Genomic DNA, 17,842 nt, shown 5'->3' with positions numbered 1-17,842 from the left:
CATCTATCGGTGTTTTACCACCACGCCCATCAAAAAATATCTTAAGATGGTGAGTTTGTAGGTAGAGTATCGTCGAGATTAGAAACTCGAAAAAGTAAGGAACAAAAATATAGACTATATGCACAGTCCTGTCAGCCGAATCTGACACCGCCGGCGGCAGCGGCGCCGACGAGGAGACCAAGCGAAGATATCTCAGGTTGCAGCCGCTCCGGAAGTTGGATTGGACGGGCCAGACGCGCGGACCAGACGATGGCGCGTGTGGCAGCTCGTCACGGCGGCCAGCTCGGCTACCCCATCCCACACCTCACATCCCTTTTCCGGATGTGCTATGGGCGTGCACAGCTACAACAACCTTTCAAGCAGGTTTTCAAGCAGGTTTTCTTTCAAGCAGATTTTCTTAAAAAGAAAAAACTTTCGAGCATGCTGCATACCGAGTCCAATTGGTCATCGTCGTTGCTGCTGCATATACCAAGGGCAATAACAGAACAAGATGATAAAATTGCACAAAGATTGTTTGCGAGGATTATTTATTTAAAGTTCTGTTTGGATCCAAGTGCTAATAGATAAAAATGCTAAACTTTAGCATTAGCTCATCCAAATAGAAGTGATAGCGTGATGGGTTAAATTTTAGCTAACACTTAAAATTTTAGCATGTGCATGAGTGCTAATTTATGCTAAAATTTAGTATCGAATTTTAACTCCTCCAAACATACTCTAGGACCTAAACTGATGGAAAATGATCTTGATTGTGTAAGTTATAATTAATCCACATGCATGAACTGTTTCTTGTTTCTTGATAATGTAAACTTCATCGTACCTCAAATTCAACCTGTGCTTAACTATTAATCTTGAGATTGATCCGGTTACCATGGCAGCACTGGAACCAAGATCGGGCTTATTACAAGGTAACAATAGTTAGCCAAAAAGATTTCTTATGGACGCAGGAGGCTAGCCGAATTCGAGGACAGGTCAGACGACCGTGTCTCGTAAAATTTGAATCCGAGATCCTTACCTTGTGCAGAGTTTTCTTACCACCCTATCTACGCAGCATATATGACACGCAACACGTATAATTCTAGTTGGAATGTTTTCTTTTGAACTAACCCGTAGAGAACCTTATGTTAGTGATATGCCCAAGAGGCAATCATACGTGGGTCGGATATTGATTTAAGGAGGACTAGAATCTTAATGGACTTCTGGCGTGAAGGTCCGTGAGTAGGGTCTACATAATGAGAGGTGGGGCTGTGGTGGTGAACACTCTTGCGCCACAAACCCTATCTGCCATCGTCCCTCTTCTCCACGCAATCCTAGCGAGCACGCGGTGCTAGCACAACAGTGACCGGCGTTCCTGCCTCGTACGTGTGGACTTCAAGGAGACGCTGCTGCGTTGCTGTGGTGCTGATCGGCAGGATAAGGAGGAGGAGGTGCGAGCAGTGATCTGCTTCCTCTTCACTGACACGAGACTACGTTGGGGCGAGCTACCCCAATTCTAGTTTCGCTGCGCTGCGTATCCAGTGATAATGATCCATAATCATCCACTTACATAAGATTCTTATTAAAAACACGGTAGCTAGTGTAGTATTCTCATTTTTATCAATTTAATCCCGGTTGATGCTACCAGAGGATATCAATTTAATCCGATTGGTGCTACCAGAGGATAGCTAGATTAGCCTCGAACCCGACTGTACCCGAGATAAATGCTAAAGATAGATACGGTGCTCTGTACTAGTGGTACACAGGCACGCGGCAGGACCCTGGTGCGGACGACGACCACGGCGACTACCCACCCTGCCGTGTCATCGTCTCGTCAACCTCCCGCTCCGCTTGCGTACGGGGAGCGGCCGGCCCGACTCGGCCGGTGGCGGTGGTCGACGCCACCACCAAGGCGGAGGAGCTCGTCGGCGTCGAGCGCGCGCGCCTTGCCGGTAACCGCACAACGGCCAACGGGCAACCATTCCGGCCGTACCGAGGGCTTCGGTTCTTCACTGACGCGGATGCACACGCAGTTGATCCGGTACGTCCGATCTTCACCACGTGGGCGCAGACGTCTGCTGCTGCTGACGGACGGGGCAGGGTGCAGAACAAGATGGATGCGTGCGGTTCAAGGATGGCCACGGCCGGCCGGATCCATTTCTTGCGTGCAGTACAGGCTGCAGCTACCTGCTAGTCAGCGTGACCAAAAGAAAAATCAAGAAACAACTTTTCATCAAAAAGAAAATCAAATTAACAACAGTGCAAGCGAACGGATTTGATGATGGTGGAAGCCGAGTTTATTAGCTGGCTTCCTGTTGTTGATTAGGTACCCAGGCCGCCACGGCCGGACCGGCCGTGCATTGCACGCGACTGCACGCCACCAAAGGGAAGGTGCTGCCGAATCAGAATCAGCGCTACTCTCTTTATTTCAAATTATTTTTTAATACATCTAAATATAATATATATTTATATATCTAGAAAAATCAAATTGACTTGGGACAGAGAGTACCTAAAATAATCCGCGCATCATATCCGTGAGGGTACAATGCACCGACACCGATAGCAACATCTTGATGCGTTTGGACGTGCTTCATCCGTTCTAAGTTGCAAGTCTTATAAATCATTTTATTCTTTTTAGATATGTAACTTCTATACATTTAAATATAGCGTATAGTTATACGTAAGCAGAATCTATGCACCTAAAAGTTAAAATAATCTAAAATTTAAAGTAGGGAGAATACAACTAAGATTTTGTTTGGATCCATCTAATTGGTAGATGGTTAATTTTAGCTAGTTGGATTTAATCAGAACAAGCTAATACTCAGCTAAAATCTTTCTAACTAGCTAATACAGCTAATTCCTGATTAGCTTGGTGGATTCAAACGAAACTAAGGGTGTGTTCGTTTTACCCCTCTAAAACCCGAAACATCTAAACTTTAGAGGTCCGGCACCGAACAGCCCTCTAATTCGGCCTCTAATAAGACTGCGATTCTTTAGAGGGGGAGCACTCTAAAGATTTTAGAGAACTCTAATAGCAAACGAACACACCCTAAGCTACAACACCTGAGTCCAGTTTGAAATTTGAATCCGGCAGGAGCTTCAGGATGGACGTCGAACTCTCTACGCACAGCAACGTACAGAACATGCCGTACGGCCGTCGTGCCGGTCCGTGGGGCCAGCGGCCACGTCGTTGTCCGTCCCCGGTGACAAACCTAACACCAGGTACTAGGAGTAACGACACGCGATCAGGGGAGCATGAGCGTGCAGAGCGTCGAGCTGCATTACAAGGGAAAACGGAAGAAGCAGAAGAAGAAAACGGGATGTCGCCGTGGCATGCGGAGCTGGCACGGACGTGGCGCCCTCCCGTTGGCTTGGCGCCTTGGCCCGGCCTCGTCGCCCTAGGTCCGGGCGCGGCGCGGCCCGTCACGGCGGCGGGCCAGCCGGGCTATCCCGTCAGCCTTTGCGCAGCGGCGGCGGGGTGTGTGGTCCACCACACCTGGCGTCGCGTCCCTTCTCCGGATGCGCTGCGGCAGACGCGCCTGCAGCTGTTTCCGTGGTGGAACGTACTACGCGATGGCAAATACAGGTGGCATTCTTCTTTTCTCTCGCGGTGTGTATTTCTGCTTCTACTATTCAGCTCACCATAATTTTCACTCACGAGTACTATGGACATGACCATGTCCGGAATCGGGTTGGCGGTGCTTTTGATGGATAAAAGAAGGAAAATCTGTCGAACGGCGCTGCACAAAAATACGAATGAGGCTCTTATGCTAATTATGGCTTCTATTCGTAGCGCGTCCGATGAACGCTGTTCCAAACTAGGTTAAAATCAGTCCGTTGTACAGTTTTGATGGGATTGTTGTTCTGCCATTGTGTATCACCGTATATCTTATCTTACGGGTAGACAACAACATATGAAATCGGAGTTGTTAAAAAAATTATTTCAAAAAATTATTTCTCAAGCTCCGGTTAGGAGAGTAGATGAAGACATGCTAATTCACATATATGGATAGACTCAAACTTTTCTAATAATCAGAGCCCATCACAATGTGTTTATTACTTTTGTTTTTCCCCTCGCTTTATTCAGTAAGCCACAACCGCACTAGAAGCACCACTATCTGTCTAGAGTGGAGCAGCAGGTACCACATGGCAAAGCAATCTCAGACGATCAGGGAATCCTGCACACGTTGTTGCAAATGTCACAGGATTCTAGGAGCAATTTTTTTTGTAAAGGTTGGGGCTAACCGGATACCACCATTTGTCAGCTGTTAGGGCAGGTTGAGGTCCCGTTTAGATCGCTTCCAAATGTTATAATTTTTACACTCTCTCTCCATCACATCAATTTTGGGACACATGCATGAAGCAGTAAATGTATGTAAAAAAATAACTAATTGCACAGTTTAATTGTACATCACGAGACGAATCTTTTAAGTCTAGTTAGACCATGATTAGATAAAATTTGTCAAATACAAACAAAAACGCTACAGTAGCAAAAAGTTCCAAATGTTATACAAATTTGCAATCTAAACGTGGCGTGAGCTCCGCTGCATCCAATCCCCTTTCAAGCAGAAATACTCCGCTCCAGATGGCAGATGCTAAGCAACAACGGTGCCACCCACTGTATCTTGCGACGGCTCCGTATACGAGAATATCTGCATGGATCTAATCCGTCTTACAGTAACATTTAGAAGTATAAGATTAACCTAACCTTCGTTGGCAGAAATATAACGAGCCGGCCATTGGTCTGACATGCCACTCCAAGTAAGCCACGTATGCGCAGCGCTGCTAGATGGTACTTCAGTGGTCAAAAAAAAAAGAAATTAGTAAAAACAACAAGATCCATACGTTTTGTGAACAGAGGTATCAACTATTAGGCCATTAATAAAAGGATGTCTATAAAAACGTGTAGATTTCTAACATGATCAGTAACTGAACAGCAAATTAACAAGTGGGGGCTGATTTTCAACTGTACTAGCAGTCCTTTCTGGAACAACTAAAAACACTTTTCTGATGGATGGCTGAAGATGCGCTCGCGCACTCTTGGACACGTGTACCTCCCCCTTACCAGGATGGCATTTTTTAGTGCCACTCAAGTAAAGCGAGACTTGAGTACTAGCCCAAAAAGGGTTGTAGACGAAATCGAAGTAGTACACGGCAGGTGATAGCATCCAACACGGTGTGTTCCTTGTTATTGTATTCCTTTTTCCTCCCTTTTTACTAGGGAAATTTTCTTTGCCCTGCATTCTCTCCGAGGCTTTGCTCTTTTTAGTGCTATGATGGCAGCAAAGACTTGTTCTTAAGGTGATCATGGCTCATGGCTTTGAGGTTCATTGAATTGAGGGATGACGGCAAGAGAGATTCTTGTGCCAAACATATTGCATTGGCAAAATACACATGTTAATTAGTTCTTTCCGCGAAGAAAACTACATATGCAGCATTGTTGTGCATTTAGCAAAGAAGAAACATTCTTAAAACAAGCAAGTGAAGAAATAATTAAATTGTCAAACCTACTATACAAAGTAGTTGCTTGTATGCTCCAAGTCATGCTTCATGAAGATGAAGGGAAAAAATACGTATATAGAGGCCCTACTGTACAACATGTAAGGATGGAAATGAATCAGATACGTATGAAATCATATTCGAGTAGCATTTTTATTATATTTTTAATTCGATTACGCATATAGATTCAGATATTCTCGAATATGAATGCAAAACGGATACCTTAGATTCGGATATTTACTCGATATGTAAGAAATGTTTTGCTATTTTCTTTATTGGTAGTTTTAAAATACAAAATCGTTATACATGTAGAAACTAAAGTGTAACAATATAATAAAGATAGCTAAGTTAAAAATAGCATATTGATCAACAAATATTTTAATAAATAAATATATAAAAAGTAAACTAAAAATAAAAATATTTTAAATAAATTTATAAACAATTTTTATTAATATATAAGTAAAAGTTATAAAGTAGTTTGTCCAATTTAGAAAAATAAGAATATTTAAAAGTAAACTTAATCTCCTTCTACTTTTATTATAAAATTAATATAACATTGATTATGGAAAATGGAGATGACTTTTAAATAGTTTTAATGAATATGGATACGGATAGTGTTGGATATTGTTGAATACGAATGTATAATCGGATAGGGAAAACCAATAAAAATCGGATTCGTACACATCCACTTTACTACCACATTAAATTCAAATAGTGATATCCATATTGATGTTTAAACGGATACGGATATCGGATGTTTCGAATATCCGTATCCCTGTTTCCATCCCTAAGCGTCAGGGCCCAATGATTTGTCAACCTTACACAACAAGAACCGTGAGTTTTGCGTGTTAAGATAGTTTAGCCGGATCATATTATCCTTGCTAAAGCATGTTATTTGGTTCCTCGCAAAAAAAAAAGTATGTTATGTGGTTGGTTTGGGATTATTCTAAAACCGCGGCTTCGTTATTGCTAACCCAACCGACTTGACCCATCCACCGCATCAAATTTGGTTGGTTGGGAACCATTAATGCAAGCAAAGCCGGCCGGGTAGCAGTTAGCTAGCATGTCACTCAAATAAACACACAACATAATGCCCTTGGTTTACGTTTGATTAAAGCGAGCAAACAAACCGGTGAAACTCAATTTGATTTTAATCTTTGGCAAATCTAAGAAATGATTTGTTTAAAAACAAAAGTAACCTATTCTAGCGGACAACCAAAAATTCCAAGATCCGCTCCGTGTCCACGGGACGGGACGACCCTTTCGGCCCGTCCCCAATCCCCATCCGTGGCACGAGGCCACGGCAGCGCCTGCGCGCACGCCAACCCGACGCGACCGGCGGGCAGCGGCGCACCAACGCAAAGCCAAAGGTTAACCCACCCGCCCCGACCACACCCACTCACGAGGCCGCCCGCCGCGACGCGCTCCTGCCCGTGCCCACCTCCTCCCCCCCTTCCAGTCCTCCACCTCCGCAGCGCCCGCGGTAAACTCACCACGCCACGCCGCATCGCGTGCGAGCCCCAACCGTCGCCGGCCCACCCCCACCCAATTAAGCCGCCCCCGCAGCGCGATCCGGTGGCCACCGCTGCTGCCCCGCCGGAGGCGAGGAGGAGGAAAGGGGAGGGGGGAGCGGGAGCGCGGGGGGGATGCTAGAGGCGAAGCCGCCGTCGCCGGGCTCCGGCGCGGCGGCGCACATCCACGGGCACCGCCGGTGGGCGGCGCCGCTGCTCGCGTCGGTCCTGCTCTCCTCGCTCCTCATCTCCGCGTCGCTCTTCTTCTCCTCCTCCCGCGCGCTGCTCCTCTCCTTCTCGCCGCTCCCCACCGCGGCCTCCGCCGAGCCGCTCTTCGTCGAGGCCAAGCTCCGCCAGCAGATGCGCGCCGAGGAGCGCCCGCCGCCGCCCGCCGTGCCAAGGATCGCCTACCTCATCTCCGGCTCCGCAGGGGACGGCGCGGCGCTGCGCCGGACGCTCAGGGCGCTCTACCACCCGGCCAACACCTACGTCGTGCACCTCGACCTCGAGGCCCCCGCCGCCGAGCGCGCCGAGCTCGCCGCCGCCATACGGGCGGACCCCGTCTACGCCAGGTTCCGCAACGTCAGGGTCGTCACACGCGCGAACCTCGTCACCTACCGGGGCCCGACCATGGTGGCCAACACGCTGCACGCGGCGGCCATCCTGCTGCGCGAGGGAGGCGATTGGGACTGGTTCATCAACCTCTCCGCATCCGACTACCCGCTCGTCACCCAGGACGGTAAGCGCAGATGCGATCTGTCTCCCTACGCCCCCAGGTTCGCGATTGGATCGATCGATCGCGCCAAGCCGCGACCTTTGATCCGAATTTTCTGGTGCTTCCAAAGGCGCGATCTTTGCGTGCCGATTAGGCTAGATCGATTCCAAGTTGGGGCATCACCCCACTGGAGGAGATACCAGTGGGGTTGGGGATTTGAAACTTGGCGTACAGTGCCTGCCAGCAAGTGTTTTGCAAAGATGCGATTTTATACGCTTCGAGTTGCCAGGTGGGGAACGGAGTGATGTTTCGATTAATTTATGACATTTTTTTTCCCAATTGGTCTGGGAATTTGGTAAGATTTGGTTACTTTTGCCCCTTCTAGGTACTATCTGGGGAAAGTCAAATCTTGAGGCGTATTTTTTTCCCCCTTAAATAGAGACCTTCTCTGCTCCGCCCCACCTGATTGTAGTCTTGTTTTGCCTCACCTATTCCGATCTACTCGATTCAGGAGCGCCCTGGTGCATATCTTTCTCCATTTCACTGTATTGGGCCTGTTCATGGAATGTTGTTGTGAACTTGTGATCAACATGCCTCTTTGTTTTTCTGACTTGCCTATCCTTTTGGCAGATCTGTTGCATGTGCTCTCTGAGTTGCCCAGGCAGCTTAACTTCATCGAGCATACCAGCGACATCGGATGGAAGGAGTAAGCATGGAGTTTCTCTGAAAGTTCTGTTATCTGCTCCAGTGAGCTGTGCAGTCGCTAAATTTGTCTATATAGGTGGCAGAGGGCAAAACCAGTGATCATCGACCCTGGGCTATACAGCCTGCAGAAGTCTGACGTTTTCTGGATTACAGAGAAAAGAAGTGTCCCAACTGCATTCAAGCTCTTTACTGGTAAATACATCCTCTTTCCTGATGTTCTGACATGAGCTCTCTCACCTTGAGTTTTCTTCTTCCGCGCCATCTGGGATGTTCACTATATTTCACTCGCTTACCTTGGTGTGTTATTTGGGTGGAGTATCAGCTGTGATGTTGGTACTTCTGTCATCAGATACTGTAGGCCTAGTTTGTCCAGCAGTGCTGGCTTAGTGCCAAGTTGAAGAATTAGACACTATTGTGATGTTCATGGTCCATCAATTACTGTCGCTTGATTAAATATATGAGTTATTGCTGCACTACCATAATTTCTTGTTTAGATAAAATGGTTAGTTAGAAAATGGATGATACATCATTTCCAGTACCATATCTCGAAGAAAGGAAAAGAAACTAAAAGCAGACTGTTGAGATGGCACTAGATAGCTTCAGTCTAGCTATCCATGGACTTAACAATTTGGTCACCAATTTTTATGAGACACTAAATTTGCTTTATAGCAACCTAGAGCATTATTTAACAGTATGGAGCCAGTAATCTTTATTTTTAGTTCTAGTGGTACATTAGCAGAGGTACTTGTTTTCTGGATAAAGGGGGAAAAAACTTCAATACAAATATGACTCAGATGGTAACCTTTTCATTTTGTGCTCCGCGATCAGTAGCAAGGATCTGCAACCAACTATCAAATTCGGATCCTTTACTCTTATATTTGGTAATCAAATTATTATATATATGTCTTTGCGAATAGAAGTTATCTAAATATAAGACGCCCTTCTCCTCATTTTATTCTTTTTTGTAATCTTAAAATTGTCCCGACAGTAATGCCTCCACCTAAGCTTAATTGCTTCCTCTTATAGATCTATTGGATTTTGGATGGTTAACTATCACAGCCTTTTAATGGAGAGGGAGTGAGGGTCTCATAAAAGTTTGATAGAAAATTATGTGTAGTTTATGTTGTTTGTGTGTATTGGCATGATGAGCCATGCGAGCAATTAACAAGTAGAGACAAGGATGAGGAGCTGCAGAAGGAACATTGGATTGGCTGCATATAGATAGCATCCAGTTATCACCTTGGCAATCACCATCTTGCATTGGTGAAAGCTTTCTTCTTCATCTAAAATCATTATGACATTATCTGCATCCCCTCCAATTTCACAATTTGCTCAATGCAAAGCAAACAACTCTATTTTATGCTTAGTCACAGAAGTCCTTGGTTGTTGCTCAGCATGTTCCATGTATGGAGGAACCATGCTAATAGTATTTATTGAGTGATGTTGGAGTTCCTATTTCTTATTTGGTTACCTTTTAAGCAACCAAATTGGAAACATGAGACATTATAGAAAATTCTGTCACTTTGATCTTGTAAAGACAGCACAACCAACTACTACATGCTCCTCTAAAAAACAAGAAAGGGCTACATGTTTGGTTACTTCTGAAAGGGTCTTGGAATCGTCCTATATGGTTTAGCATTTTGTTCCATATCTTCGTTTCTTTACTTTGCACCTGTTGAATATAAATGCTTGCTTACAATTTCAGGTTCAGCATGGATGATGCTTACGCATCAGTTTATTGAATACTGCATATGGGGATGGGACAACCTACCAAGGACAGTCCTGATGTATTATGCCAACTTTCTTTCTTCACCAGAGGGTTACTTCCACACAGTTATCTGCAATGTCCCGGAGTTCCGCAACACCACAGTCAACCATGATCTACATTTCATTTCTTGGGACAACCCACCAAAGCAACATCCTCATTATCTCACAGTCGATGACTTTGAAGGTATGCTTAACAGTAATGCTCCCTTTGCAAGGAAGTTCGGAAGAGAAGATCCGGTGCTAGACAAGATTGACCAGGAACTATTGGGCCGCCAGCCTGATGGATTTGTGCCTGGTGGATGGACATATCTATTGAATACAACTGAGAAAGGAGGACCCTTCACTGTTGAACGTGTGCAAGATCTCCGCCCAGGGCCTGGTGTGGACAGATTAAAGAAACTTGTCACAGGCTTGCTCACCCAAGAAGGTTTTGATGACAAGCATTGCTTGTGAAACTCCCAGTAAGATGATTCTGGGGCATTAGGTTTACACGGTCAAATTTGAGGTGAGGGCATTGAGCCATTTGCTAGTAATCTCTACTAGCTGAAGAAGCAGCACAAAACTCATGTCCGCGCGGATGCAACGATAAGATAGGTGCTCTTATAGACAGACCGCTTGAGTTGAGTTACCGTACAGCGGGAGACCACGGATGTAGCAGGCGGAGATTATACAGAACTAGTAGCTCATTAGGTTATGGTAGATGATTATATCAGCCCCCAACCATCAATAATCTTGGAATTTTTGACATCTCTGCGCTGCGGGTTGTGCAAGGTGGCCCATTGCTTGTCTTGTCTGGGAACCATGGCACCAACCACCGGGTGTTTACCAACTGGTAGCGCGAGAGACTTCGTTGTATTGACTAGCGGATATTTCTGGGAAAACTGATACATTTGATTGCACACATGTATTCTTTTATTTCTTCTCCTTTTTGATGAGTATAGCAAAATGTTTGTGCTGTTGTCTTGCCTGCATTTGGTGACCACGTGCGTCTCTGTTTGTGCCTTGCGGTTTTGGTTGAGTGAGGGTTAGAAATGCTGTTGAAATTTGAATACCTGTTTTTTGTACTGTTTGGAGTCTGGATCGTTTAAACTGGTTTGCTACTTTCAGGCAACAATGCTAGGAGCCATCAGGTGAGATTCTCTCTGCTTGGCTGTGCATACGCCTGCGCCTATTTTTCCAATCAGTACGCGTTAATTTGCATGTGCACTAAATATATGAACTGCATTCAGTCGCAGCGACGCCACTTCAGATAGTGTTTTCAGTTTAGTATGTGTTTTCAGTATGTTTTCACTTTATTAAAGTAATTACCACTCCAGTATGTTCTTGTCTATGTGTGGAACAGAGCTAGCCAACAGGCTCCTGGGTTCTGTTTCTATGCCAGCTTCACAAGCTTGTTGCCAATATTTCCGTTTTCCTGGCCGTGTATGTCTGACGTCCCAGGCGAACAGCCTCACAGGATCTGTGCATCTCTGAGATGAGCCTGCAGACTGCCAGCCGCCCATAACAGAACATCGTGTGCGTTAACCATTGTGGCAAGCAGCAAGATTAACAATGATGACTTTGAACTCATAATGATTCACGAACGCAACCATCCAGTCAACTTTATAAAGAATCAAAATGTTTACAAAATACCTACACCAAAATGTCAATAAAAACTAGATCCAAATTATTTGGAAAATCTCATAATGAGCTAGGTTCTCCTTTAACTTCCTAGGTGCTGATAATGCCGACATATGTCAGCTCTACGGATCCCATATATATCTTGCCATCTCTTCTTTCCACCAACTCGGTTGGCCGGACATTCTTAGGGCCATTCATCTCTTGCAGTTTCTCACCTTCGGCGCCAATCCTAATAGCGACCAAGTGCTTGTTTACACCAAAGGGGAACTCGAACTTTTCTCGGTGCAACGCCACCCAGTACCCTCCGTTCCCGTCGGGCCTCACGTTGTCTGGGTACCCTGGCAAGTCGGCGAACACCTCGGACGTGCCAGCCTTTGGCCCTTGGAGCCAGTACCTTAGCAGCTTGCACGGTCCTGTGAGCGCGACGACGAGGTGGGTCCTATCGGCGCTGATGGCGATGCCGTTAGGGTAAGTGACGCCGGACTGGAGCACGGTGACCTGGTTGGTCCGCGGGTCGTATCTCATGATGCGCCCCGTGGAGTCCCCTGTCGCGGTGACCATTTGGTGCTGGGATCGCTGGTAGGTCCTGCTGCTGTCGGTGAAGTAGACGTCGCCGGTCACCTGGTCGACGTCCACCCCGTTGGTGAAGCGCAGCGGCGCCCCGCCAGCCTCTGTCGCCAGCACCGTCGCCTCCCCGCCACCCGGCCCCACCCGCATCAGCCCCATGTACGCGTCGGCGATGTAGAGGTCGCCGGAGTCGCGGTGGAACCGCAGGCCCAGCGGCCGCCCGCACGCGCTCTCCCTGGCGACCGGCGGGAGCTCGGACGGCGCGGCGCAGCCGTTCTCGGCGTAGCTCGGGCTGTACGCGTACGTCGCCCAGCCGGAGCCGCCGCCGCCCCACCGGAGGACGCGGCCGTCCGCGACGCTGACGTAGGGCCCGGCGCCGTGCCCGTCGAAGGCCACGCTCTCCGGGCCCACCATCGACTCCGGCAGCTCCAGGCGCTGGCTCTTGCTCGCGTCGATGGCCTTCGCTGGCATCACTGCCCCGGCGGCGGTAGAGGGGGCGAGCAGCAGCAGGACGGCGAGCGAGAACGCGAGCAGAGTCAGCAGCCTCGGCGTGCGCCGCCGTCCCATGGTTGCTGTTCCGTCGAGTGCCTGAAGGTTTCTTGTTTGATCGGTGCGAGCGATTGCTGGTGCTGGTCATGCCCCGTCTCGCCTTTTATGGAGGCGATCCCGGCAGGGCCGAGTTCCGAATCGGCATCAGAATTCAGAAGCCCAGCCGAGCTCCGAATCGCTCTCGCCGAAGACGAACAATGGGAACAAAGGGGACGGAGCGAGTTCCGAATCCGTTTCGGCCGTGTGCCCGATACGATCAGATGTGTGTAATCGAGAGGACAGAGTAGAAACAGGCTTGCAGGAAGAACGGCCGCAGCAGGCCGCCCACACGGACTCGGTTGCCCCGCCAGCGGCGGGTTCGCCGGAGCCCACCCGCTTGGTGCTCCCGCTCCAGCAGGCGACGTCGTTGATTTCTAGTATTTTACATTCAGTTGATCTGGAACTGTTTGTGTTGATTTGGAACCAATTCCAGTTACTATCTAGTACCCTTTGTTCTTTCTGGTTACCTACGCATAAACATGCAGTTCTGCTCGTCTTTCTGTTTGGTTATGCATGAACCTACAGTTCTGCACATACTGTATTGTTCTTCCAATCAGTATGCTGCGTTAACCAGCAAGTTAACTAATACCAAAAAAAAAAAGAAGCAAGAACTTAACTAGTCACAAGGGCACCAGGACGAACTGTTTTTTATGTTTACTTTTTGTTTGCTGGCCAAAAGTCCAAAATTTCATCAATTCCGTGTAAACTTTATAGGTGCTGAATTACTGGCACGGTCAGCAGCTAGCCTCCGTCCCTGTTTCTACGCCAGCTTGACGAGCTTCTTGCCGACGTTCTGGCCGCTGAAGAGCGCGGCGAACGCGGAGGGGACGCTCTCCAGCCCGTCGGAGACGTCCTCGAGCACCTGCACCTTCCCCTGCCGGATCCACTCGCCGATGGCGGCGTTGAACTCGGCGAACCTGGGCAGGAAGTCCCAGGCGAAGAAGCCCCGGATGGTGATGCGCTTGTAGATCACCTCCAGCAGGTCCGGCACCGCGCGCCGCCCGGCGCCCGTGTACTCGGAGATGACACCGGAGAGGGCGACCCGGCCGTACGGGTTCATGTTGGCCAGCGCCGCCTCCAGCATCTCGCCGCCGACGTTCTCGAAGTAGATGTCGATGCCGTCGGGGAAACACCTGCCGGAATGTGCTGTGGGGGTGAGGAGACCGTTCAGGTTCAGGCGGAGAGCGTGATGAGCAGCAGTTTCACTACCTCTTGAGAGCTGACTTCAGGTCGGGCTCCTCCTTGTAGTTGAACGCGTCGTCGAATCCCAGCTTGTCCTTGAGCAGGTCGACCTGGGAAATTGATTCAGAGTTTCATCAGTAATCAGCTGGATTCTGAACGCTGCATCTTGAAAGAATTTCAGTGCCTCGTGTTAAATTGAAGAGAAAATTCTCCATTTAACACTGATAAAGTTACTTATTTAACATTGAAAATTTTCAACATCCCTATTTGATACTGAATTGAACTTTCATCCTCTATTTAATATTTCCGTACATTCCGTTAGTTAACTCAGGTTAACTCACACGAACAAACAGTAACATAATGTGGACTCTCCTCTCACTTTTCTAGGCTAAAATAACTATTAAATCACCTTCAATTTTATGAAACTTTTTGTAGAGATATAATAAATAGAGATGAATCCATTTTGAATAAAAACGCATATGTAGCTTTTAAAATTTTAAAATTAAAATTCACAAAATAGGCTACTTTTCAAGCTTATCTAAATTTCGAGAGCACAACACTACTTTCCAAAAATTATGGAAATATACCCAATAATCCTATCATGACATGAAATTATTTGTAAAATTATCTTCAATCATAAATTACTTACAGAATCTTAAAGTTATTTTAAAATTTTATTTTTGTGAAACAACTTTAAAATTTATTTTTCTTAAAGTTCAAAATTTACTTGTAATTTATCATGTAAAGTAATTATAAATTCTTTCATCCCACAATGTAGGAATATTATGCATTTTTACATAATTGTTGGAAAATATTTGTTTTCCATAAAAATTCAGATAATCTTCAAAAGTAACCTATTTTAGCGAATTTTTATTTTAAGATTTTAAATTCAACATGTGTGGTTTTATCAAAAATGAGTTCATTACGTTCGTTATATCCCTACACAAATCCATAATTTTTAGAGATGATTTGATAGTTATTTTATGGCATCTTCAAGAATCTTTCTAAAATCTACTCTCTAAATCATCATTTAGATAGTTATTTAAGTAAAAACTATTTTATACATATTTGTACTCTCCAACAGCTTTTCTATATCTTATGCGTAGTCTAAAGATCAATTCTCGCTCTCCATCTTTGGCTAGCGAGAAATTTGGAACTGAGGAGGTCTATATTTAGATATCTAATTGAACAGATTGTTGGAAGGTAATTTTTTTAAAAAATCTCTATTTGTAAAGATATAAAGAGTTTCTTAGAGATACTCTTAAGCTAGAAAATGAGAGGGGAGGATCCATATATTACTGTTTGTGCAAGTTAACTAATAGAATGGATGAAAATGTCAAATAGAAAATAAAATTTTAACCCAATGTTGAGTATGAATTTTTAAATTTTAAATAAGTAATTCTTAACTTTATCAGTGTAAAATAGGGAATTTTAAATTGAACTACTGCTTCGTGCTATTGGAAATAGTCTTATCGAAAATCTTGTCCATTTGCATGTCCGATTGGTCGACACGTGTGGCTGAGGGCACCACATAAACATAGCCTTTTTTTTTTTGAGAGGCACCGCATAAACGTAGCCACATAAATTGAACCACGGCTGCTGCCACGACGGAGGGGGAACAACAAGAAGTTTGATTGGATCACCTTGGCTTTGGTCCCGGCGCAACCGACGACGTAGCATCCGGCGAGCTTGGCGAACTGGCCGGCGAGGCTGCCGACGGAGCCCGACGCCGCGGACACGAACACCTTCTCCCCCCTGGCCGGCTTGCAGACCTCGAAGAGGCCGCCGTAGGCCGTCATGCCGCTGGTGCCCAGCACACTGATGTGGTGGGACAGCGGGAAGGCCCCCGAGGCGTCGACCTTGGACATGAGCACGGCGGGGGACGGCCGGAATAGCGAGTAGTCCTCCCACCCGAGCACGCCCGCCACCACGTCGCCCGCCGCGTACTCTGGGCTCGCCGACGCCACCACCTCGCCGGCCGCGTACGCCGCGATCCTCTTCAGTCCAGACGGCCGGATCGGACAAGAGCCTCTCGGTGAGTCACGCTAGAAGAGAGCGGGGGAGTTCGTTAGTTGCTTTGCTTATTACCTGACCGGGCAGGATGCCGTCGACGGCGAGGTGGGACGCGCTGCTCCGCTTCATGCGGTTGAGCTGGTACGGGTCGATGGACAGGTAGAGGTTCCGGACGAGCACCTCGCCGGAGTCCGGGGACCACCGCGCCGTCTCCTCCCTCACCTCGAAGTCGGCCTCCGTCGGGGCGCCCTCGATGTGGCGCCGGGTGGCCACGTACCTGTTCCTCACCTCCATCGCCGGCAGGGCAGCGGCGGCGAACAACAGCAACGCTCGGAGATTCTGCCACAAGATCGACCAAGGCCGCCGGCCGGACAATGGTCGGCAAGACCGAGAAGAGAAGAAACAAGTGCAGCACGGAGGTAGGTGATAGGTGAGGCGAGACGGGTTGGGCTCCCTAAAATATAGGGACGCAGCCGGCCAGCCGCGCGTTGGTTCCGACGAGAGGAGAGAGCAGGACAAGACGACGGCGAGCTTAGATGCCGAGGGGCGGCCGCGGGTGCCGGCGGAGATGCGGCTCCCGTCAGTTTTGTCACGCACAGAAAGAGCACGACGGTACGGGCAAGTGTGTCTTTGTTTGGCTCGGTCCTGATCACGCATTGTACGCCATGAAATGAAACGTACATTCTGATCCGGCAGAGCGTTGCCGAAACGGTCGTCTATTATTTTTTTTTTCGAAAAACAAGCGGTCATCTATTACTGGTGGTCAGGAAACGATCTACAGATTTGTGGGGGGAAACTAAGGCTCTCCACAATGTGGAGTGGTACCAGGAAAAAATTGGGACCCACATATGAGAATTGGCATCACTCTTAGTACGTTGCAGTATTAGAACATAATTAGCATATGTTAAGTAATATTAACATATTTTAAATTAGATTAAGATTTACAAAGGTAAAATAAAACTATTAAAACACAACTCCATAAGCTAAGCACTATAGAATCACTTGTTTTTTCTAATCTTATCTCATGCGACATGACACATAGGTGACCAAACACCTTCTCTTCTCTTCTCAGCGAGCCTGGACACGTACAAACAACCAAACGCGATGGTTTGCATGCACTCAGCCTGGCTCACGAGAGCCAGTGTCACATATCTCAGCATCTCACAGTTGCATTGTCTCTCTTCTCCATCTCCGTTTTTTATTTAATCGGGCATCGGTGAACGTTGTTACACCGCTCCTCGCCGTGTGTTGGAGTGGTGGGAGTGACCATTCCGGTCATCACTCAAAGCGCACGCGGTGGAAGGCCAAAGGAACAAGGCTTGGAAAATCTGCATACGGAGGGTACTGTTGCAGCAGCGGCGGCGTAGCTCGCTCAGAATTGCAGGTGGGACGAACACATACACGACACCAGAACAGTGCTGAGCCTTGCCACTGCCATCCAACGAACCACGCATAAATTCTCCCGCCCTCCTGTCTCTTCTGGTCCGCCGAAGCCGTGCCCGTCCGAATGCATGCGTGCTCGGCACCGCACACACGGATGCACGACGCCGTTCCAGAATCCAAACAGAGGCAAGCGTGCGACCGCTTGGATTGGATCTTCTCCCAGGCGAAACCACAAGCGGCCACGGGGGTCCGTCCCATCCCGTGATCACACGCTGCTCGGCGCGCACCAAAGGCAGCAGCCCTGCCGGCTCCGCGCCGT

The 17,842-nt window shown here is 47.5% G+C and overlaps 3 protein-coding genes across 3 annotated transcripts; 1 reads left to right on the top strand and 2 right to left on the bottom strand.

The window, feature by feature from the left end:
- Positions 1-6,839: 6,839 nt before the first annotated feature.
- LOC112889439 (beta-glucuronosyltransferase GlcAT14A-like) lies at positions 6,840-11,147 on the top strand. The gene is made up of 4 exons (XM_025956078.1): positions 6,840-7,722; positions 8,329-8,404; positions 8,480-8,595; positions 10,109-11,147. Exons 1-4 carry the CDS (start codon positions 7,119-7,121, stop codon positions 10,621-10,623), a joined length of 1,311 nt encoding a protein of 436 aa, XP_025811863.1. The 5' UTR covers positions 6,840-7,118; the 3' UTR covers positions 10,624-11,147.
- A 733-nt stretch (positions 11,148-11,880) lies between these two features.
- LOC112889190 (protein STRICTOSIDINE SYNTHASE-LIKE 10-like) lies at positions 11,881-13,407 on the bottom strand. Its single transcript, XM_025955693.1, has one exon. The coding sequence runs from the start codon at positions 12,922-12,924 to the stop codon at positions 11,881-11,883; it is 1,044 nt and encodes a 347-aa protein (XP_025811478.1). The 5' UTR covers positions 12,925-13,407.
- A 150-nt stretch (positions 13,408-13,557) lies between these two features.
- Positions 13,558-16,869, bottom strand: LOC112888920 (NADP-dependent alkenal double bond reductase P2-like). Its single transcript, XM_025955315.1, has 4 exons — positions 16,216-16,869; positions 15,771-16,124; positions 14,155-14,237; positions 13,558-14,078 (listed from the first exon to the last, which is right to left on the bottom strand). The coding sequence occupies exons 1-4, from the start codon at positions 16,795-16,797 to the stop codon at positions 13,706-13,708; spliced, it is 1,392 nt and encodes a 463-aa protein (XP_025811100.1). The 5' UTR covers positions 16,798-16,869; the 3' UTR covers positions 13,558-13,705.
- Positions 16,870-17,842: the final 973 nt, after the last annotated feature.

Source organism: Panicum hallii, chromosome 4 (assembly GCF_002211085.1).
Source record: "Panicum hallii strain FIL2 chromosome 4, PHallii_v3.1, whole genome shotgun sequence".
Lineage (NCBI taxonomy): Eukaryota > Viridiplantae > Streptophyta > Magnoliopsida > Poales > Poaceae > Panicum > Panicum hallii.
Note: the sequence above shows the minus strand (reverse complement) of the source record. Positions and strands in the feature narration are given on the sequence as shown.

Coding starts and splice junctions, on each gene's coding strand:
- LOC112889439 (XM_025956078.1), top strand. CDS start 7,119: ATGCTAGAGGCGAAGCCGCCGTCGCCGGGCTCCGGCGCGGCGGCGCAC. Junction 7,723..8,328: donor CCCGCTCGTCACCCAGGACG/GTAAGCGCAGAT, acceptor TCCTTTTGGCAG/ATCTGTTGCATGTGCTCTCT. Junction 8,596..10,108: donor TGCATTCAAGCTCTTTACTG/GTAAATACATCC, acceptor TTACAATTTCAG/GTTCAGCATGGATGATGCTT.
- LOC112888920 (XM_025955315.1), bottom strand. CDS start 16,797: ATGCGTGATCAGGACCGAGCCAAACAAAGACACACTTGCCCGTACCGT. Junction 16,125..16,215: donor ACGGCATCCTGCCCGGTCAG/GTAATAAGCAAA, acceptor TCTGGACTGAAG/AGGATCGCGGCGTACGCGGC. Junction 14,238..15,770: donor GCGCCGGGACCAAAGCCAAG/GTGATCCAATCA, acceptor TCAATTTCCCAG/GTCGACCTGCTCAAGGACAA.
- LOC112889190 (XM_025955693.1), bottom strand. CDS start 12,924: ATGGGACGGCGGCGCACGCCGAGGCTGCTGACTCTGCTCGCGTTCTCG.